We start from the raw sequence: 22,238 nt of genomic DNA, 5'->3' as shown, positions 1-22,238 counted from the left end.
GAGGGAGCAAAAAAAAAAAAAATCAGGAGGCGTATATTGATGACGTAAAGCATTCTTCCTTCGCTGTAAAAACAATTTAACGGCGCATTTCGGAACATACGCAAGCAGGTAAAATAAGAACGTTTTGGCATATAAACTAAATCGAAAGTGTAATCAGTTATTTTTATGTACAACGCACCTTATGTATTTCGCCACATGTTTGGAGAAGGTAATCCCATGCTCATTACGGCCTCAGTCATGGTTTGGCGAGCAAGCTAATGCTAATGCTAATGCTAGAATGTCGTCATAGTGCGCATCCTACATTGATTTTATGTATATTAAAAAAACAAAAACAAATGCCCACGATACAACTAGTGTCTGGTTTTGGATGGTATTTGTTATTTCGCTTGCACAGTTCTACGTACAGTATTAAGACGCACCTTTCTAACAAGCGATTCATCGTACGGTACCTCCATTTTAATGTCTACATTGTGCATAAACAATCTATTTTTTTTATATAATGGAGTAGAGGTTACTTGAACTGTACTTTGATCTATGTGTCCAGAACGCAGCTGAAGCAAAGATTTGTGATAATAAAAGTACATTTAACATACTAGGGATACCCACACAGGACATTTCATTAGGTACACCTAGGTTGTCAAAATGGCGTCCAATTCAATAATCTACAAATAATACTCAGTTTTTATTGTCGACTTGTTATTAAGTGTTAAATTAATACAGCAATAAGTGTTCTCTTGCTCTTCACTGAGGTTTATGGACAAGGTTCTGTTGATGCCCCCCACCACAATTAATGTTTGTAATTTTCTGTATTATAAACTTCAAACTATGATTCCAGAATACATAAATATAATTTCAAACTTCTTATAACAATGCCCTTATAAATAGATGGCTTGCAGATTTGATTTTGAAAAATGCATCTAGAGGACGCTGGCAACTATGTTGTCCAGATAGCAATTACTACTTTCCTATTATAAATTTATTATGTCGTTGACTCAGTGGCATGAAGATACTTTCACATTTTAGATGCATATATGTAATGTATCTTCAGTTTAGTTCTTATTAGGGGTGTTAAAAAAAATCGATTCGGCGATACATCGCGATACTACATCGCGAGATTCTCGAATCGATTCAATAATCGGCAGAATCGTTTTTTTTTTTGTTTTTGTTTTTTGTTTTTTGTTTTTGTTTTTTTTTAGGATTCACACCTTGAGCATGGAAGAATGTTATATGAACGGAACATTAAGCCTTAATATTTTATTTTAATGCCGTTCAAACATGAAACAGATTACAACCTCTAAGACTGAAATTTCAGATAAATAAATAATACATTTTCATATAAATCTTACACTCTACAAGCTTACTGATTAGTATTTTCTAAATTTGAATGAAAAAAAATCGCAACAATCGACTTATAAATTCGTATCGGGATTAATCGGTATCGAATCGAATCGTGACCTGTGAATCGTGATACGAATCGAATCGTCAGGTACTAGGCAATTCACACCCCTAGTTCTTATTATTAATTACACTGAGCAGTTAGACCAGGCTTCCCCAATCCTGGTCCTTGAGGGCCGGAGTCCAGTTGCTGTTGTTGTTGTTTTTTTTTTTAGATGTTTCCGTCCTCAACGCACCTGATTGTAAAAATCAGGATCGTTATTTGGCTTCTGCAAATCTTGCTGATGAGCTGAGTGATTATAGCAATCAGGTGTGTTGGAGAATGGAAGTATCTAAAACCTTCAGGACTCTGGCCTTCGAGGATCTGTTTAGACATTAGCAAGTGATCAGCTGTTTATATATACCACTTGCAGACCTTTCTCTGTATCATCTTGAGAAGTTTGACACCCTAATTTTGCCGCAGTGAACATCATCATGTTAGTCCTAATTGAATAAATGAGGCAAATTTTTTAATCCCTCCCACCCCCAGCACAACCATGAATTGGAACAAAGGCGGTCCTGGTGTGAAGCGTGGCTTCGGCTTTGGGGGCTTTTCCCTCGCCAGCGGGAAGAAAGAGGAATCATCATCATCACTCCCCCATAAATCCCACGGGTCGTTTGGGCCGCCAGGATCGAGCAGCTACGGGAAGAGCCAACTGCCATCATTCTACAAAATTGGTACCAAAAGAGGCAATTTTGACGAGGAGAATGCGTGAGTGTTGATTCTAATATAGCAGAAGACCAATGAAAACCAGTATAGAAATAACATTTCTAAGCTTTTCTCAACAAGGTACTTTGAGGATGATGAGGAGGAGTCCAGCAGCAACGTGGACCTGCCGTATATCCCGGCAGAGAACTCGCCAACGCGGCTGCAGATGAAGTCCGGCAGCGGCTCAGACAGTGACGACGATCCCCTCGACGCCTTCATGGCGGAAGTTGAGGTTCGCATGATGAACTGTTTATTTTCATTCTGTCATCTTCGAAACTTTGGACCCGTGTACTCCCAGCCAAGATGGGTTTGCCTCACACTACACTATTAAGGATCATGAGAGAGTTACAAGGAGGGTGGTGTTACTTTTAAAACAACAGACATGTCATCGTTTTCCTAAAATAATGGAAATATAATTGATACAAATCTGAGCTTTTTATTTTAAGACCGTATCGCCAAGCTTTGCTTTGTCCTGTCTAACTGAAAAATGTCTTCTATCCCAGAACCAAGCTGCAAAGGACATTAAGAAAATCGAGGAAAAGTCGGCCAAGTAAGACCATCTTGAGTTTCTTACAACATATTTATTTGGGTGTTTAAATTATGTGTTTTAGCAAGAAGGAAAATGCCCACAACTTAATTAGATTGTTGTCTTGTTGTGTGGCACAAAAAAGGTGACATGCCAGGATTTCCTTTCTGCTTTTCTGGCTTCCATAGTACAGAAGAGAATTACGGCCACACTGAAAATATAATAAAATAGCAATATGGCTAGAATTCTAGTGAAATATTATGAGAATATAGTTGTAATACAATGAGAATATGTCTGCAATATTACCAGAAAAAAAAGTCCAACTATATTACAAGTAGGGGTGTTAAAAAAAAATCGATTCGGCGATATATCGCGATACTACATCGCGCGATTCTCGAATCGATTCAATAATCGGCAAAATCGATTTTTATTTATTTATTTATTTATTTATTTATTTTTATTTTTTTTAAGGATTCACACCTTAAGCATGGAAGAATGTTATATGAACGGAACATTAAGCCTTAATATTTTATTTCAATGCTGTTCAAACATGAAACAAATTACAACCTCTATAAGACTGAAATTTCAGATAAATAAATAATAAATTTTCATATAAATCTTACACTCTACAAGCTTACTGATTAGTATTTTCTAAATTTGAATGAAAAAAAATCGCAACAATCGACTTATAAATTCGTATCGGGATTAATCGGTATCGAATCGAATCGTGACCTGTGAATCGTGATACGAATCGAATCGTCAGGTACTAGGCAATTCACACCCCTAATTACAAGTATGACCATAAACCTGTGATAAGTGAAGACCTATTAAGGATATTTTGTCATTTTCACAAACCTTGTTGACTAGTACAGCTGCAAATCTTGTCGGAAAAAACATTACGACTTCTATCTGGTCACATTGCAACCTAATTCTTGTAAGATTTATTTTATTTTTATTTGAACTTATAACATGACTTTTTTGCTCATAATACAATCCTAACAGATTTAGGGTTTTCTAATAACGGTATGACTTTAATCTTCTCACAGTATGACTTATTTTTAATTCTCATAGAAATTATAGTTGCTGACTTGTAGCTTTTACAACATATTTTGTAAAATTACTACTTCATTGTTGTAATGTAAATAAAAAAAATAAAAATGTATTTCATTCTTTACACAAAAAAAAAACATAATATAATTTTGTTTCAACATTCTGACCTTAGGCTATTCTTGTAAAATTCTGCCTTGGTTGTTCCATATTCTCTCACGTGATGTTGTTGTTTCATAACATTGCAACTTAATTCTCTTGACATATGATGTAATACTTGTAAAATTCCGACCGCATGTCATTACGGCTCAATTCTCATTTCACAACTTCTTATAACATTCCTTTTTTTAATCGCAATATTACAACTTTATAATCATAGTATTACCCGGGATTGGTTGCGTGTGCAGTGCGGCTGCGGTGCGGTGCGTCTTGACTGCGTGCTCCGGACGCGTCAATTTTTTGGCCAATCCACACCGGCTCCGCACAGCTGCGGTCCGGCAGCTCCGTTCCGTCGCCGACCACTTCTCGCCGTGTCTCGCGTGACCGCGTGTGATCATGTGGCATTAAAAGCAACGACAAACACACAGAAAGTCTGTGCTCAACAGAGAAGCAGAAAGAGAGGTGGACTTTTATTATTTTGTGGCTTTCTACCTCCAATATAAACCTCTCCTGGTCCATGTTCGCTGGTGTTTAAACCGTGAATGAGCACCTCGCACGTTAACTCCAGGCCCGTCTACGCCCACATCACGTTTTGCTAACATGCTTGCGAAATAGGAGCTGGCGAGTGTTTTATCTTGAAAGGTAAACGGAAATTTATTTTGAAACTGCGTCGGTCTTCCTGTCCCGCTCGATGTGTTTTGTGCTATCTTGCCATTTGCCGGAGGCCTACCGCTGCGGCGTCCGGCAAAAATAGAAAATAGGTCTATCCTTGCGGAAGGGCTGCGGCACGCCGCAGCTGAGACGCAGTCGACACGCAACGCACACGCAAGCGGTGAAAACTGCACCATTCGAATGAATGTATTCTAATTGCTTTCGTCGCCGGAACGCACCGCAGCCGCACCGCAACCGCATCCGGTGTAAATCCCGGGTTAGTTTTTCTCACATTATGACTTTATTCTTGTAACATTGCTCTTAAATTATTGCAATACTGTATTGCTTTTTTTTTTTCTCGTTGCAACTGAATTGTCGTAGAATGCCGTCTATGTTCTAATGATAAAATTATTCCTGTAGTATTATGACATTATTCTCTGAAACTCACAACTTTTCTTGGAACATTTGAACTTAATTCTCAGTGATTTCATAGCTTAATTCTCGTAAAATTCCGACTTGTACTTTTATTGTAATATTACCACGTAATACTAATGACAGACTTTTTTTTTTTTGCCCGAATTTATTTATTTATTTATTTAATGATTTATTTATTTAAAAAAATATTCACACTTCTTGTCATAATACAATATTATTCTCATAACACGATTTAATTGATAGCTTCTTTTGGTCATTTTACTCTATTTTTAATTTCCAGTGTGGCCGTAAGGCTCCTTTGGATGGTAGTTAGCATACTATCAGGTAAGCATAGTGAGTCGTGTGCTCACACAGGTTTGGGGGGGTCTGTTTTGGGTGTACGAACGAGCCGCAGGGAAGTTTTTTTTTCTCCGCTTTTCATTTCAGGGGTATTCGTGATGACATTGAAGAAGAAGATGAACAAGTGAGTAGTGAGACCTTCGTAATACTTGAACCATTCGATTGCATCTTTTTGTCAACTTACAGGCACTATATAGATTAGGACTGCACAATATATTGAAAAAATATCTATCACGATAATCGCCCATATGCATATTCGCCAATATGCATATAGCAAACACATGCAATAAGTTTCATTGTGTGCTTTTATATGAATTTGACCAGTCAGATACAAACTTCACTCAGTGTTCATCGCCATCCAATAGTTGAACATTATCTAGCGTAATTACAATTAAGAATACATTGAGCTTGCTTCGTTTGCCGCATGAAAAAAAAAGATTTTTTTTTTTTTTTATAAGATGATAATAAAAAAAATCATTTCTTGAGGTAGCGTTACTTGCTTCTCTTTCTTGTTCGGTTCGTTTTGTTTGCATGTTCAAAATAAAGACGAATAATAGTGCATGTTAAATATCGCAATAATATGGATATTGCTATATTCAACAACTATATCGCATGTTTTTCAAATATCGTGCAGCCCTAATATAGATTGTATTGGATATTTGCCATGTATTCTTGTCTTTCTTTTGTTGTTGTTGTTGTTCTGTGCAGACAACAAAGCATGTTTTAGTGTTTCTTTACCTCTGAAGGATCACTCCACAATATTGACCGACATAATGCTGAATGTGCATCATTATTGTTGTCCGTTCAGTTCTAGACATGCATTGTTGTGCTTTCTGCAGGAGGCCTACTTCCGCTACATGGCTGAGAACCCCACCGCCGGCCTGATGCAAGACGAGGAGGAGGAGAACGTGGACTATGATAGCGACGGCAACCCTATAGCCCCCATCGCCAAGAAAATCATTATGCCCCTGCCTCCTATTGACCACTCAGAGGTACTACACAGTAATCCCCATGCTATGTTGTGGTTCGCCTATCGCGGCCTCATATCACACCTTTTTCTTGTTAAATTAAACCTATAAAAAATGTGAAATGTTTACAAAGTGTCTATAAAAAAATAGGAAGGGTATTTCAAACAGTTAAACAAATGTAATGTTTTTTCATGTCATAATTATTTTGTATATATTTTATGCCTATGATATTTTTGAGGTTGAATACGTTAAAAACTTTGTTATAATAAGTTTGAATGTGTGTGTGTGTGGTTTTTTTTTTGGTTTTTTTTAAGAAGCTAGTTTTCATGAGCTGCCAACTGTCAGCCACTGTATTTCCTGTAAATACAGATGGAAAGGGCAATCAAAAATGTTGTTGTATGATGTGCACTTTCACAACCAAAATTGACATTTCCAGTTAAAAGCGTGATTCAGTTGACCGTTGCCATTGCATTGCATTATACCAAGTATAATGCAATATATATACTACGGATGGATGTCCTGATCCTACCACGTGATCGGGAATCAGGCCCGATCATGTGGTTGTTGACTCGATCGGATTCAGACGTTGTCTAAAGCCCAATTCACACTGACTGCGGAAAAGATGCGTTGCGTTTTCCGTACGACTTCCGCAAGGTCTGCAATTCACACCTCGCATGTTGCATGTCTGGAAATCTGCACCCGCAAGACCACAAGATCACGTGGGGTTCACGCTGGAGAGTTGAGTTCACCCAATAACAACTCAACTCAACTTTATTTATAAAGAGCTTTAAGAACAGGCGTTGCTGGATACAAAGTGCTGTACATAAACAAACATCAGTTTTGCGGTAAACAAGAACAAAGCAAATATTTTGAAGTGCAAATACAGGTGTTTTTTTTGTTTTGTTTTGTTTTTTTTTACAAGTAAATACATTTTACATCAGTAAATAAATATAAGGGCCAGGGCCATGTTGCAAAAAAAGCTCTTTAGCACACTGTTTTAAACAGATTTGTGAATAATGATGAAACTTGGCTATATTCTAATGCTAATTGCTGTAAAACAGAAACAGATAGAAATATACTTTTTTTGTTTTCCTGATGAAAGAAGAGCGTAATCAGTTCTGAGGACTCGGGTTCGAGTCCCGGCTCCGGCCTTCCTGGGTGGAGTTTGCATGTTCTCCCCATGCCTGCGTGGGTCTTCTCCGGGTACTCCGGTCTCCTCTCACATTCCAAAGACATGCATGGCAGGTTCATTGGGTGCTCTGAATTGTCCCCAGGTGTGCTTGTGTGCGTGGATGGTTGTTCATCTCTGTGTGCTCTGCGATTGGCTGGCAACCAATTCAGGGTGTACCGCGCCTACTGCCCATAACCAGCTGAGATAGGCTCCAGCACCCCCCGCAACCCTTGTGAGGAGCATGCGGTTCAGAAAATGGATGGATGGAGAACACAATATTCTGTGGGCCTTGCAAAATCAGTCAAAATCCAGCTGGGAATAAGGGGGTAGTTGCTTCAGTGAAAATGGCTGGAAGCGAATGAGTTTAAGGAGTGTTTAAAAAAAAAAAAAATATTATTATTATTATTATTATTATTATTATTATTATTATTATTATAAACAAAACTACCTCAACAGCTTTTATGTGGTTTATCCATCCATCCATTTTCTTGACCGCTTATTCCTCACAAGGGTCGCAAAAAAGAGGGTTTAAATGTTCTACTTATTTAAACCCTCTTTTTTTTTTTTTTTTTTTGGGGCACATCTATGAGTTACTCAAAGGGCTATTATTAGTTTTTTGCCCCCAATTCAAGCTTTGAACAAGCATGCACTAAAATGTAAAAAATAATGACTAGGTCAATTTGGTGCTGTGTTGCTCTTAAGTTGCACCAGTCAAAAAAATTTATGATGAAGAATAAAAAAAATACAATAAAATAAAAAAAACCTCTCTTTCCCGATCATGTTTGATAACTAGAGTCCTTCGTCACATTGTGGCCAAAGATAGAAGCCTGGTCGGTTATTGCGACTTTTGTTGTTGTAAATGGTAAATTCTTTTGGCGGTTCTTAAATACTTTTGGTGCATTACCGCCACCTTCTTTAGCATGCTAAAGACTTCTACCAACTTCTTTTGTATGGCACTCAAAGGCCACAAAGCATTATGTGCACATGCACTAATCCAAATTGAATAGTCTAAAATCACCATTTTGAGATTGAAGATTGTACTGTAATTTTTGTTAAATTAGATTAAATTATTAAATTGTTTTTAAAAGTCTCAATGTAGAATTGACTCCTCTCCATAGATTGATTATCCGCCATTTGAGAAGAACTTCTACAATGAGCATGAGGAACTCAGCAGCCTGACCGGAACTCAGGTGGTAGAACTGCGGCAAAAGCTCAACTTGCGAGTAAGTATTCATATCATGAATGGTCATATAGTGCAAAGGTCACGTCCCAAAGTGGTGATCTTGATTTCTAATGTCACAGGTATCTGGCGCCGCACCGCCTAAACCATGTACCAGCTTCGCCCACTTCAGCTTTGATGAGCAGCTGATGCATCAGATCCGCAAGTCCGAGTATACTCAGCCCACTCCCATCCAGTGCCAGGTATAACGAGATACTCAAAAGTATGCCAAGTTGGAAAAATGAAACTTGTTGGATGCGTTGTTTTGTGGGTTTATCTATAGGGAATGCCGATCGCTCTGTCGGGCCGCGACATGATCGGTATTGCCAAAACTGGCAGTGGAAAAACGGCGGCGTTTATCTGGCCCATGTTGGTACACATCATGGACCAGAAGGAGCTGGAACCCGGGGACGGACCCATCGGCATCATCGTATGCCCGACCAGGGAACTCTGTCAGCAGGTATTGACAGGGGTGGGGCTAGGGTTTTAAATTCTCTTTGCGAGCCATATTTAAATGATCAAATATGGATTTTAAGCAGGGTTTCATCAAATGAGTGTTTCGTTCATAGGTTAAGGCAGGGGTGGCGAGATCCGGTCCTCGAGGGCCGCAGTCCTGCAGGTTTTGGATATTCCCCTTCTTCAACACAGCTGATTCATGATCTGCTCATCAGTAAACTCTGCAGAAGCCTGATAACGAGCCTGTTAATTGATATCAGCTGCACTTCGAATAGGGAAATCTATAAAACCTGCAGGACTCCGGCCCTCAAGGACTGCAGTTTGCCACCCCTGGGTTAAGGGCTTCAACTGAAAGTTAAGGTTTCGAATTGACCTTTCGCATAAGCTCCGCCCCCCTTAGTTACTTTTGCTAGTCCGTCAAGCTTGGTGACTCCGACAGCACAAGCCGTGACGGGAAGACTTACACCGGCGTGTATTAGTGATTTCTTTTGGAGCAATACCAGTGCAATATCCTCCAGATCGAGGCAAAAAGGTTTACAATATGCAGTGGAGGGTTATAGTCATAATATTAAATTAGCCAGCGAAGGGGAAACATACAGGACGCACGCTAAATCTGAGAAAACCCCATGACCTATACTTCAGATGCAACCAGCACAGCATTATGGACCAATCGTGCTCTTGTACTGCCGGGTAAGTTTTCTTACTTATATTAGTCTAGTATTGTTAAAATATGGCGATTACTGTTAGGTCAGCAAGTTAGCTAAACCTCGGTGTTTATAGCTAGCTAAACATTAGTGTTTGGTTTTTTTTGTCTTTGAAAGCATCAGATCAGTCATTGTTATTCTTTGTCCATCATAAAAAAAATATTTATGTCACCCTAGCCATGGATTTAGTTAAGGTTAAAAGCCTTCGAGCTGCTCCCTTGTCTGGTTCAACACTTGTACAGCAAGCACAAGATTGGGATACTCCGGAGACGGGTGTCCATTCACAAAATGCTGCATGAAAAATGAAAACAAGATAAGCTTGGGGCACTTATTAGGACGCTAAGTTTTCCAAAATTGACGAAGCTTTGTGTTAACGTTAGCTCGCAACATTTAGACCAGGCATGTCAAACATACGGCCCGCGGGCCGGACCCGGCCCGTTGGATGATTTTATCCGGCCCGTCATAAATTTCTGAGTATATAAAAAAAAAAAGCGAGTCAATAGCTCATTTCTATCAAAAGTTATGATTTTTTAAAATAAATACAAACCAAATGCTCGCTCCGGCCGCTAGAGGGCAGTAAAAGAGCTCACGTCCAGCATGCGGCACTGACACGAGTTTGTACCAGGAAATAAACATTCGCAACGTGATGTGTCCAACTAGAAATTAACCGGTAAGCTTGCTTCACCATTCACCACTACTACTAAACAAGTTATCGGTCAACACACCCTTCCCAAAATGGCACTGTCAAAAAAAAGAAAAGTGGACACGGAGTGCAGGGTTTTCCAGGAAAAATGGACTGAGAATTATTTATTCACAGAAGTGAATGCAAAACCAGTGTGCTTGGTTTGTAATCAGCAAGTTGCAGTGTTCGAAGAGTTTAATATTCGGCGCCACTACGAGACTCATCATAAAGACAAGTATGACGACTTGAAAGGACAAATAAGAAAAGACGAGATAAACAAATTGGTCACTCGTCTGAAGAAACAGCAGTCTGCTTTTACGCGCAGCCGCGATATCGCTGATGGGGCTGTAAGAGCCAGCTACATTATTGCCAACGAGCTGGTGCAGGCATCCAAGCCATTTGCTGATGGGGAGTTTGTAAAAACATGCATGCTGAAGGCTGCAGAAGTCGTGTGCCCTGAAAAGAGACTGGCCTTTGCCAATATTAGTCTAACGAGGAACACTGTCGCAGATGGGGTGACAGAACTCTCAAGTGACTTGAGCAGCCAATTGAAAGAGAAAAACAAATCATTTATCGCATTTTCAATTGCAATAGATGAGAGCACCGATGTCACAGATATTGCTCAACTGGCCATATTCATTAGAGGTGTTGATGAAACTTTGACCATCACCGAGGAGCTGCTTGAATTGGTGCCCATGAATGACACCACGACAGCAGATGACATTTTCAGCGCTCTCGTTGGAGCGCTGGACAAGGTGGAGGCGGACTGGTCCCGTGCTGTGAGCCTGGCGACCGACGGTGCGCCATCAATGGTGGGGAGAAAGGCAGGCGTTGCCACAAAATTCCGTGACAAAGTACAGACCGCAAATGGAGGACAGGAGTTTTGGGCATTTCACTGTATTTTGCACCAGGAGGCGTTATGTTGCAAAACACTGCAAATGAACCATGTTATGAGCGTGGTTGTGAAAACTGTCAATTTCATCAGAGCTCGCGGTCTAAATCACCGCCAGTTTGACTCATTTCTCAGTGATCATGACATTCATGCTGGCCTACCATACCACACTGACGTGCGCTGGTTAAGCAGAGGTGCAGTACTCAAGCGCTTCTTTGAGCTCGAGGCGAAATTGGACAGTTCATGGAGAAGAAGGGACGCCCAGTAAAGGAACTTCAATGCAAGGAATGGGTGCAGGATCTTGCCTTCATGGTTGATATTACGCAACACTTGAATACACCTAACACTACATTGCAGGGCCGTAATAGAGTTGTCACTCAATATTACGACAGCATAAGTGCGTTCAAGATGAAACTGTCGCTGTGGGAGACGCAGCTATCCAGCGGTGACACCACGCACTTCTCATGTCTCACAGCTGTGCGTCCGAAGGCACCGGATCGTCCCGATTTGGATAAATATAAAGACAACATAACAGATTTTTCTGCGAGAGTTTGAGCGGAGGTTTCAGGTTTTCAGTGAACTTGAGAACAAATTCGGCTTTTTTCGCTCGCCATTTACAGTGAAGCCCTCTGATGTGCCAGCTGACATTCAGCTCGAGCTTATTGACTTGCAGTGCGATTCCGCTATGAAGGATAAATTTGGGTCCGTGGGATTGGATACGTTTTATCAGTCTTGTGCCAGGTTACCCCAAATTAACAGCCATGGCTGCAAAAGTTCTCTCCATGTTTGGGACTACTTATCTTTGTGAACAGGTTTTCTCCGTGATGAACAATAATTAAACAAAGCAGCGCTCAAGGTTAACAAATGAACACTTGAATCACATTGTTAAATGTGCTGCTACTCAGGATTTGAAACCTGATATCGACGCACTTGTAAAGGCAAAAAGATGCCAAGTTTCAGGAGCCAGCAGCAGCAAGTAGACTGCAGGAGTGCAGTGAGAGAGAGAAAAAAGTGTGATGACACGACATTTGTTTGCACTCATGAATACAGATCATTAAAAATAAGATTAATCTGGTTTCATATTAAAGACAATTAATATTGTGCAGTATATTCTCAGCTTCAGTAGGCCCAGCCTAGTAGTTTGAGCTGATGTAGTATAATCTTATTGCCCATGCACTGCTAAAACTTTTCTTTTGTATTTTTATTTATTATTATATATTTTTATTTATTATTATTTCAAAGCAGTATGACAATTAAGGCAAAACATTTTTTTTCATAGCTCCCACTTGAGTTTGTTTAGTGTGGTGAGTTGGTTCAGGTGTAAAACTGCATTCACTCAACTGTTAAAATAAACCAGTTGTTAACACATTCAATGCCAAACATGAAAATCATTTTTTTTCTCCATTGTTTGTGAATAAATGTGTTGTGCTTAGAAAAGATCCCTTGTCATCCGTGATTATAATATGTAGGGTAGGCTACAAATGTAGGCTGAATGATAAAGCATAGTACTGAAAAACAAAACTAAATAGTTGGAGTTGACATTCTTTTACTGATCCGGCCCACCTGAGAACAGAAAGTCTGGATCCGGCCCCAGAGCCAAACTGAGTTTGACATGCCTGCGCTAGATGCAGATGGTGGTCTCTTGAGACTCCATCGCAACGAAACGCTGTAGTAGTTCCGACTTCGTGACTCCAGGAAACAATAAACGAAAACGCACATGACGTCACATCCCGCAGACAGAGGGCGGGAAATTCGAACGAATCGGACCGGATGCTTCCTGAAAAATAGGAGGCTTGTAGGAGTACCCATTGTGAACAGCTAAGATGTTGATCTACTAATTAGAATATGTTTTAGTCATAAATGGTCAAATAAAAAGGCTATTGTTAAGATGCTTTTTGGGGAAATCCTCCATATTACAGCTTTAACTGATTAAGTGGGTTGAGCCCTAGTGTCAAGCATATGTTAGGGTTTCAAGACAGAGTTAGGGAATCGAGCAAATGTTAGCCTTTCAATACAGGGTTAGGTTTTCCATTCGGCATTTCAGGCAGGGCACATTCGAATTTCAAAATAAGCGTAGAGAATTGTTAAAGGTTAAGGATTCAAGACAGTGTTAAAGAATCAACAAAGGTTAGGGTTTCAAGCCTGTTTTAGATCTACAGGTTAGGATTTTAAACCTGATTTAGGGTTTCAAGCAAAGTTTGTTTTACTGTTGCTTACTTGTTTTTTTCAGATCCACGCTGAATGCAAGCGCTTTGGCAAAGCGTACTCTCTGCGCTCAGTGGCGGTGTACGGAGGAGGCAGCATGTGGGAGCAGGCCAAAGCACTGCAGGAAGGCGCAGAGATTGTGGTGTGCACCCCGGTAAAGAAATACAACACTCGTCCAAACCTCTGCACTAAAACATGACTACAAATTGATACAAAATGCTTGTTTTTTTTTCACAGGGTCGTCTGATCGACCACGTTAAAAAGAAGGCCACGTCCCTGCAGAGAGTGTCCTACCTCGTGTTTGATGAAGCGGACCGCATGTTTGATATGGGCTTTGGTGGGTTCAAATTAGAATACAAAATTACTCCCCATAAAAAAAATCTCTAAACTGAAGAAGTCATACATTTTTTTTTGTTTCTTTTTTCAGAGTATCAAGTTCGATCCATTGCAAGCCACGTGCGTCCAGACAGACAGAGTAAGCGCTTTTTATTATTTACAATTTTTTTTATAATTACATTTTTTTCAAAAATGCAATGAATATGATTCTTGCCACAGCGCTTCTGTTTAGCGCCACGTTTCGGAAGAAGATCGAGAGGCTGGCCAGGGACATCTTGATGGATCCCATCCGCGTGGTGCAGGGAGACATCGGAGAGGTGACACGCAATCGCCACTTTTCATAATCACGTTGCAACAGTGTTGGGGTTTTCAAATTAGGATTTGTTGGTAAGATTAGAGTTTCAAATAAGTGTTTCAAGACAAATTTAGGGTTGCAAATTAAGTTTTAAAGACAAGGTATTTAATAGTGTTTTAAATTATAGTTTAAAGATAAGGTTAGGGTTTCAAAGTAAGGTTTTAAGACAGCTTTAGAATTTTAAGACGGGGTTCAATTTCAAATTGGGATTTGAAGGCAGAGTTTAAAGACAGGACTAGATTTTCAGATTAGGATTTTAAAACAGTAGTATTTCATAAAAATGCTACATGGGTTCTTCAAACGCAATCAACGGATTGAAGCTTTTTTTTTTTTTTTTTTAAAGGCCAACGAGGACATAACACAGGTGGTAGAGATGCTGCCGAGCGGCGCAGACAAGTGGAGCTGGCTGACGCGGCGCCTGGTGGAGTTTACATCCAGCGGCTCGGTGCTGATCTTCGTCACCAAGAAGGCCAATTCGGAAGAGCTGGCCACCAACCTGATGCAGGAGGGCTACAGTCTGGGCTTGCTGCACGGCGACATGGACCAGAGCGAGAGGAACAAGGTCATAAGCGACTTCAAGAAGAAGAACCTGCCTGTCTTGGTGGCCACCGATGTTGCCGGTGAGTCGGCGCCATCATATTGACAAAGCAGTAAAATGATGGTTCATTGTTCATGATTTCATGGTTAAGGAATTATGTTGAAATGAGTTCAGGAGCTTCATTTAGATGAAAGTAGTGTTTTGTTGCTATTTTGGTAGTTCATGACTTTTCCTCTTAATTTTTCTAGTTGAGTTTTTGTTGTATTATTACTTTGGAGTTACTGCCACCTACTGGTCTGGAGTAAAACTTTGTTGCCTTACACAGTATTTTTGTTCGTTTAGCTTAGGCAGAGGTCATTTGAGGTCACTTTTTTTTCTTATACTCGACCAATCATTGTCCTCCCCAGCCCGCGGTCTGGACATCCCGTCCATCCGCACGGTGGTCAATTACGATGTGGCGCGGGACATCGACACGCACACGCACCGCATTGGCCGGACGGGTAGAGCTGGTGAGAAGGGCGTGGCCTACACTCTGCTGACTAGCAAGGACACCACCTTTGCCGGTGACCTGGTGCGCAACTTGGAGGGCGCCAATCAGAGTGTCTCCAAAGAACTGATGGACTTAGCCTTACAGGTAACGGCTTGGGTCAAAAGTATTTGGACAATGACATTTGCTTTTACACTCTCACAGCTTATATGTGAGAGGTGGGCATACTTTTTTGCGCAAAGGCAATGTTTGTTTTTTGAAATGGACAAAGCTTAAAGCTAATATTATACAACTCGCTGATCCAGCTTAGTAGCTTTACATTATGCTTTTTTTTTTTTTTGTTTTTTGAAATTCTAGAATCCGTGGTTTAGGAAGTCCAGATTCAAAGGCGGTCAAGGAAAGAAGCTGAACATCGGAGGAGGAGGACTTGGTTACAGAGAGAGACCAGGATTGGGTGCAGACACTTCTGTGAGTTTTTATGTACAATATCTGTTGCTTAGGAGTATAAGTCACACCAATCAAACAATGCATCATGAAGAGCAAGTCGCTCCAGAGTATTAAATCACATTTTATGGGGACATTTATTTTACAAAAACCGAGATCAATAACAGTAGAGCTCAGACTGGCACCCAAAAGCCACGTTCCATAATCATGGGTGCGTCTGGAAACTCAGAGAGTTGTTCAAATGTGCTGTGTGTATGAGTGCCGGAGTACAGATGGAAACGGTTCAAGCACGAGCTACTGATTGGTTTATAACACAGGCTGCGTTCAGAAATTAATGGGAGGGAAGCATGCATTGCCTCTGCATATACACCCTCTTAAGCGTGAATTTCCAAACGTAGCCCGTGTTGACGGTGCCGAACAAGTTGGATTTGACACTTTTGACACATGCTTATAACTATGGATTTTTTTTTTCTTTTTAGTTTATGATGGCCAACTTTAAAGCTGCTGAATGCAAAAATTTGAATTTTTAATCTCTACTGCCACCTGTGGCCAGAAAGTGAAACTACACACTCCCTTCTTCACATACATCACGTGTCGAGATCTGGTCCTCGAGGGCCAGAGCACTGCATGTTTTCTAGGCTTCTCTACTCCAACGCACCTGATTCAAGGATCAGGATAATTATCAGGCTCCTGCAGAGCTTGCTGATGAGCTTAAATATGAATCAGCTGTGTTGAAAATGGGAGGCCTCAAAAACCTGTAGGGCTGCGGCCCTCGAGGGATCCAGTTTGACACCACTGGTACATACGCAATGTGCACTTGACGTCACATCTGCAAAAAGAGGGCATGCAGGAAATTCAGACCCAAATCCAGTCTGAGCACTATTGGCCATTGTGAACAGCTTTTAGGCAAATTGTTACATAGAGCAGCTTTAACTACAATCCGCCTTTTAGTTTTGTGAATAGGTGATCCTTGTCATAGTGTAAGCAACATGATGAGCTAGCGATATGGCGAACTTTAGTTGTCATAACTACTACTATACTACTACGTAGGCTACCTACTACAGTTGGAAAATGCTTTCAGTGCATTACCGCCAACAAGTGGACACTAATGGCACAGACTTGTATATGTACTTGAACTATCAATTGGCAGACAAATGTTTGAGTAGCACCAAAAGATATACCTTTTATAAGAGAAAATTAATAATCATATTCTTTGCATTGAAATGTACGGTGCATGTAGCACTTCTCCCAGACTTGTTGGTACAATTGTACGCCACACACTCGCATGTACCCTGTAGAGACAGTAATAATGCGAAAATGGCGCAAAGAAATCAATGTGTTCAAGTTAGGCAAGCTTAGCAATTTGGCAACATAAGATGGCCGCCGGTTGCTTCACTTGTCACTTGGCACGTAAGCAGCATTGTTAGTCTATTCATATAGACATCCGGATTTCATATGACTAATCCACCAGGTTAAATGGTGACTAGATACCTCTAAGTAGTAGTATTGCCGTTTTAGCAGTAGGTGTGTAGCGTGTGCAGCGTAAGTAAGAAATGTAAGTCAAATGTTTATGGATATAAATAAGAATGTCTTTAAAACTGTCAAAGCCTAAGACGGGGATTGAAACAAGGACACAGTGAGTAAAAGCAACGCTTGATTCACTACACCAGCTGAACATGATGCGTAACCAGCAATGATACGTAATTTCTTACAATGATTTAATTGGTTGCAAAAACATAAACCCAAGTGCTAATTCACGAGTACTTCTACACACCAAGTATTCTTTTTCTCACACACACATATCTAACTCGCCAACTAATTTGCAACTCACAACAAACGCTGACAACACCCGCAAAGCAGCACCAGGTCTCCAGTCATATGAAGTAATGATACGTTGATGACCATTGACGTCGTCTACACAATCCAAGGCCTCATTTGTCATCGCTAACGTGATTTTCTTGGAAATGACATGCTATCCAAATTGGGGCTTTCATTTCTCACGTCCACTCTTGCTTGCTCCGAAACCTCGGCACATTCATAACATCATTAGTATTCAGTATTTCCGAAACTCTGTTCGGTTTGTCAACAAATTAAAAAAAAAAACACATACGATTGATGATGGAGTTTTTTTCTTGTCATAATTTAAGTAAATATCGGTATGAAAAACCCTTGTAAGCCATTCATATAAAAGGATCAAATGAAACAAGAATCGTATAGGGACCAGTGAGTGATAAAGAAATGAATCTTAAAGACAAACTTATCATTTGTTGACTTTGCAGGATCGCAGCAGCACCAGCAGCGTGTTGTCCTCCTTGAGCGAGGGTTTCAACAAGCCCAGCAGCGGGGCCATGGGAGATCGCATATCTGCCATGAGACAAGCCTTCCAGGTACAGTCAACTTTTTTTTTATTTTTTTTTAGTCTATGTGGTGTAGACCAGGGATCTTTAATCTGTTTTCACCATAATGGCTGTGTCACGAGTAGGGCTGGGGGGAAAAAGTTGAGCAAGTCGGTTGGGTCGACCACAACGATCGCTATTTTCATCGTTTTAAAAAACATATTTGTGGCACCTGGAAGTTGCCGGAACCAACATTTTGTGCTACCGCACGGACACTTACAGTATCGTTGATAGACTCCAACCAGCCATCATCAAAACACTACTAACATGCTTCCTAGGGTTTGTGGTCTCTTTAGACTGAAATGGGAGAAAATGATCATCGCTACATGTCTGATGTTTGTAACAAAACAAAATGCGTCAAAATCGCTAAAGAAAGATTTCTAATGAATTTATTGGGCCAAACACACCTAAGATGGAGGCTCCACATTGTGATGCAAATGTATCACTCTTTTGAACACAAATTGTTTTAGAAGAAAAAACGCTTTATTTATGTGACCCCAGCCAACTCGCCAGACTATTTTCCTCTCGTCAAACACCGGACCAGAACTCGTCTCGCAGAACACTGTCAAGGGTATGTCGGTGCTGCTCGCACATACTGGAGGTGAGGATGAAATAGAGATTCATGTAAAAAAAAATCTGAACTATCCCTTTAAACATAGAGTAAGAACCACTCCTCCAAGTAGCATGATAAGCAGGATAAGCCATCCAGCATTTGCTGTAAGGACTATTACTCTGGTTTTACACTACCAAAGTGTGCAATAACCCAACCAAATGGACCCAGTTGGCCACAACGCACTTAACAGACACGGACGCTGGCGGACATTGGAAATGAACTAATTTTTGCAATACCATTAGCCAGATTATCATTAGCTGGTAGCATTATCAAGTACAAAGCAAGTTGGAAGTGAGTACTCATGATGTTTATTAGTTTAAAATGGAATAGAAAGAAAAACATCAGGGTGACGGCGCGGGATACTATAGCATAAAGTAAGTTATTTTGATGCTGCATCAACATCCAGTGTAGGCGTTGACAACTCAATATGTTTGAACGAGGCTTAGTAAACATAAAGCGCTATTTCATTGCACTCCTTTTACCATTTAATGTTTTGATTAAATTGGATTTTGGACTATGAAAGGATTTTTCGGAAAAGTACAATAAGTGATTCACGTTTATTTGGGGCTAAGGCTAATCGCGAATCATTTAGAATAGGCTAATTTTGTTGGTGTTTGTGGCATATGTGTGCAGAAGATCAAAAACCATATTTATATCCACTACACTTAACTCGCGTTCAACTGCAGTGGATAAAAATTGATTAATCTATATAGGAGACTTAATTTAAAAAAAAAAAAAAAAAAGTCGTCAGTGACAGCAGCAGTACTAGGGGTGTAAATTGTCACACCAAAAAAAATTGTAGCTCTCTATCTTGTAGGTTTTAAATTCACAGTTTGGTACAGTGAAGGAACAAAATGCAAAATAAACTGCTTATGTTTTGTATATAAGGAAACCAATTTAAAGACATTTAAAGGTAGGGTCCTAAGTTTTCACTCAGAAATAAACACTTCATAAACACTGGATGTATACACATGAAATCCTTCTCAATCAACACCTCTGAGCTTATGTTAATTTGTGGTGGTGATTTTGTCAGCAACCACCACCACCCCAGCCTGTATTTTGTCATTTTGCCATAAAAGAGATGTTTTTGGGCGGAATGTCAATGTTTACCCATCCAGCTAATCACACAGTGGGGGGCGTGTCACTGAAGGCAGGTGCGATGTTGACAAGCAGATTGTTTTGTTTTAAGTGTTTACAAACTGTTAAAACTTAAGACCCCACCTTTTAACATGAAACGGGAACAGTTTAAAGGGACTGTGTTGAAACAGTTGCGTTTTCCTTTTGCCAAAAAAAAAAAAAAAAATAGTGCTTTGCTGCCATCTAAAGGCAACTATAAGCCTTTTTCAATTACGGATTTTTATTAGTTTCAGCAGGTCTCTGCCCCCGTCCCCATCGAATAGCAGGGGTTCACTAAATTACATAAACAGCTCTGGCATTTGGTTAGTTATCATGTTTATGATGAATAACTTAGTTTTAAACTGAAATCAAGGCAAAATGGCGGCAAATAACAGGGATGGTTGGCACCTTGAGTTTGACACCCATGGAGACTACCGCTCCATTTATTTCACTCTTTTTACACACACAATTTGCCATTTGCTTGATCTTCCCAGGCTCAGTACAAGAGTCACTTTGTGGCGGCGTCCGGCAACCCGCCCAAGCTCAGCGCCAAGTCCAGCAGTTCGTCCGGCTGGACCAGTGCCGGCAGCCTGAGCTCGGTGCCCACCGAGTCGGTCAGCGGCGCGGAGCGGGCTCAAGCCGTCGCCGCCTCTTTCGCCATGCCTGGCTTCACCAGCGCCGGCTCCCTGAGCACCGTGTCCTCCGCACAGAGCAGCGTCCCCACGCCCTCGCGGGAACGCAGCGATCGTGATCGAGAAAGGGACCGCGGCAATCACCACGGCGACAACCGGAACGGGGATGAAAGCCGGCGGGACAGAAAGAGCGAGAGGGACAAAGGCGACGATAGCTTTGCCGTACCCGAACCACCGAAACGTAGAAAGAGCAGGTGGGACAACTAATGCTGAAAACATTGCAGATAAATGCAGCCACTCTACAAACTCCATCAAAACCGCTTTGTCCGCAGTGTCAAGCAATAGTTCGGGAGTGAGGTGGGCGACGTGGAGATGGGAAAAAATTCAATTGCAGCCATTATGCAGCTCAAAAATATTCATATATCTAATAATAGCTAAATCAGTGAAACTGGTAATTTTGCAGTGGGCTGTTGCTTTTTTCAGAGCTGTACAAATTAGCATTTTGTCTGCACGTTACATCCATATTGTTCCCAGAATCTCCCACCACCCCATTTTGGGGCTCCTCCGTACAGTACACTTTTTCAGATTCGATTGTACTGTACTCTTACCGCTTACAAACTGGACTGTTGGTGTGTTTTCGTCATTTTTGTTTTTTTTTAATCAAAGCTAACTGTTTTTCCTTTGTTAATAATAGAGGATATAGTGCTGTGTGACGATATCAAACATTAGGGCTGGGTATCAATTCTAATTTCGATTCACAAAAGTTCAATTCGATTCGATTTTTTTTCCCGGATTCAGTTTGATTCACTTTAATTCAATCCGATATTGATTTATTTATGGAACATCAATTCTTCTTACATATCAATGACATCATAAAACATTAAAAACAAATTCCAAATCAAATTTTGCGGAGGCATGGTTTAGTTTATTCATGAAATTCACATCTGTTACAATCACTTGTTATACAAACATTGACATCAGCAAGGATGAGATGAAAATATTGTCATAATTCTAATTCCATAATTGCAAATATAAATGTAAAAGATTCTGAATTGTCTTAGTGCAATAAGTCAGGTCTTTCATAAATATAAGAAAATACTTTTACATTCATGTGAACAGTAAATTTCAGTGAAGATACAAAAAAAATTGCCTTTTTTTGGGGGGGGGGGGTGTATCATGGTTTTATGAATCAATATCAGGCTCGAAAATGAAAATCGATTTGATATCGAATATTTCTTTGTTTTGTTTTTTTGTTGTTTTTTAACTCAGCCCTATGCTTGTTCTTTTTCTTGTATTTGAGTTACATAGTGAGGAAGTGCCTTCCCCTGGCATGAGTCTCTTCTGTATGCTCTTTTGTGTTCATTTGTTCATCATTCATACAAAAATTAGGATGTTTTGACTATTAAAGACACTTTTGAAAGCATAACCTCTACCTGTTTTTTTTGTTTGTTTGTTTGTTTGTTTGTTTGTTTGTTTTGTTTTTAATATGACCAAAACATTGAATTGATTCACAACACTGCAAATAAGACCTACAGATTCTGCTTATGAAATGGTGGGTAACTGCACTGCAATAAAAAACGGACCAATTTTATTTGACCTCATTGTTAAGCTTCACAGTACTGATGTTCTGGGCTTGAATCTGTGTTCTAGCCATCCTGTTTGGAGTTTACATGTTCTTCCGGCGCTTTTGTGTGTTTTTCGCTTTGTCAACTCTCGCATCCACG

General features: G+C 40.3%; 2 protein-coding genes across 3 annotated transcripts; both read left to right on the top strand.

Annotated features, from left to right (window-relative positions):
* Positions 1-14: 14 nt before the first annotated feature.
* Positions 15-21,940, top strand: ddx42 (DEAD (Asp-Glu-Ala-Asp) box helicase 42). 2 transcript variants are annotated; one of them, XM_077542144.1, is made up of 18 exons: positions 15-108; positions 1,925-2,146; positions 2,225-2,375; positions 2,647-2,693; positions 5,388-5,424; positions 6,140-6,292; positions 8,558-8,662; positions 8,742-8,861; positions 8,942-9,118; positions 13,623-13,751; positions 13,835-13,934; positions 14,025-14,072; positions 14,153-14,250; positions 14,632-14,908; positions 15,234-15,460; positions 15,671-15,781; positions 18,037-18,144; positions 20,377-21,940. In XM_077542144.1, the coding sequence occupies exons 2-18, from the start codon at positions 1,932-1,934 to the stop codon at positions 20,779-20,781; spliced, it is 2,508 nt and encodes an 835-aa protein (XP_077398270.1). In that variant the 5' UTR covers positions 15-108; positions 1,925-1,931; the 3' UTR covers positions 20,782-21,940. The 2 variants fall into 2 exon arrangements, with proteins under 2 accessions (XP_077398270.1, XP_077398274.1); XM_077542148.1 differs by lacking the exons at positions 15-108; positions 1,925-2,146; positions 5,388-5,424 and having other exon boundaries at positions 2,277-2,375.
* Positions 10,458-11,947, top strand: LOC144006098 (general transcription factor II-I repeat domain-containing protein 2-like). Its single transcript, XM_077504777.1, is given in 2 exon segments — positions 10,458-11,616; positions 11,619-11,947. Coding segments are annotated over 2 exon segments (1,392 nt in total). The 5' UTR covers positions 10,458-10,553.
* Positions 21,941-22,238: the final 298 nt, after the last annotated feature.

The sequence above is a fragment of the Festucalex cinctus genome, chromosome 1, assembly GCF_051991245.1.
Source record: "Festucalex cinctus isolate MCC-2025b chromosome 1, RoL_Fcin_1.0, whole genome shotgun sequence".
Lineage (NCBI taxonomy): Eukaryota > Metazoa > Chordata > Actinopteri > Syngnathiformes > Syngnathidae > Festucalex > Festucalex cinctus.
Note: the sequence above shows the minus strand (reverse complement) of the source record. Positions and strands in the feature narration are given on the sequence as shown.

Bases quoted from the DNA above. Each gene is read 5' to 3' on its own strand.
- ddx42 (XM_077542144.1), top strand. From the start codon at position 1,932: ATGAATTGGAACAAAGGCGGTCCTGGTGTGAAGCGTGGCTTCGGCTTT. The intron at 2,694-5,387 runs GTAAGACCATCT...TTTTCATTTCAG, and splicing joins ATCGAGGAAAAGTCGGCCAA to GGGTATTCGTGATGACATTG. The intron at 5,425-6,139 runs GTGAGTAGTGAG...TGCTTTCTGCAG, and splicing joins TTGAAGAAGAAGATGAACAA to GAGGCCTACTTCCGCTACAT.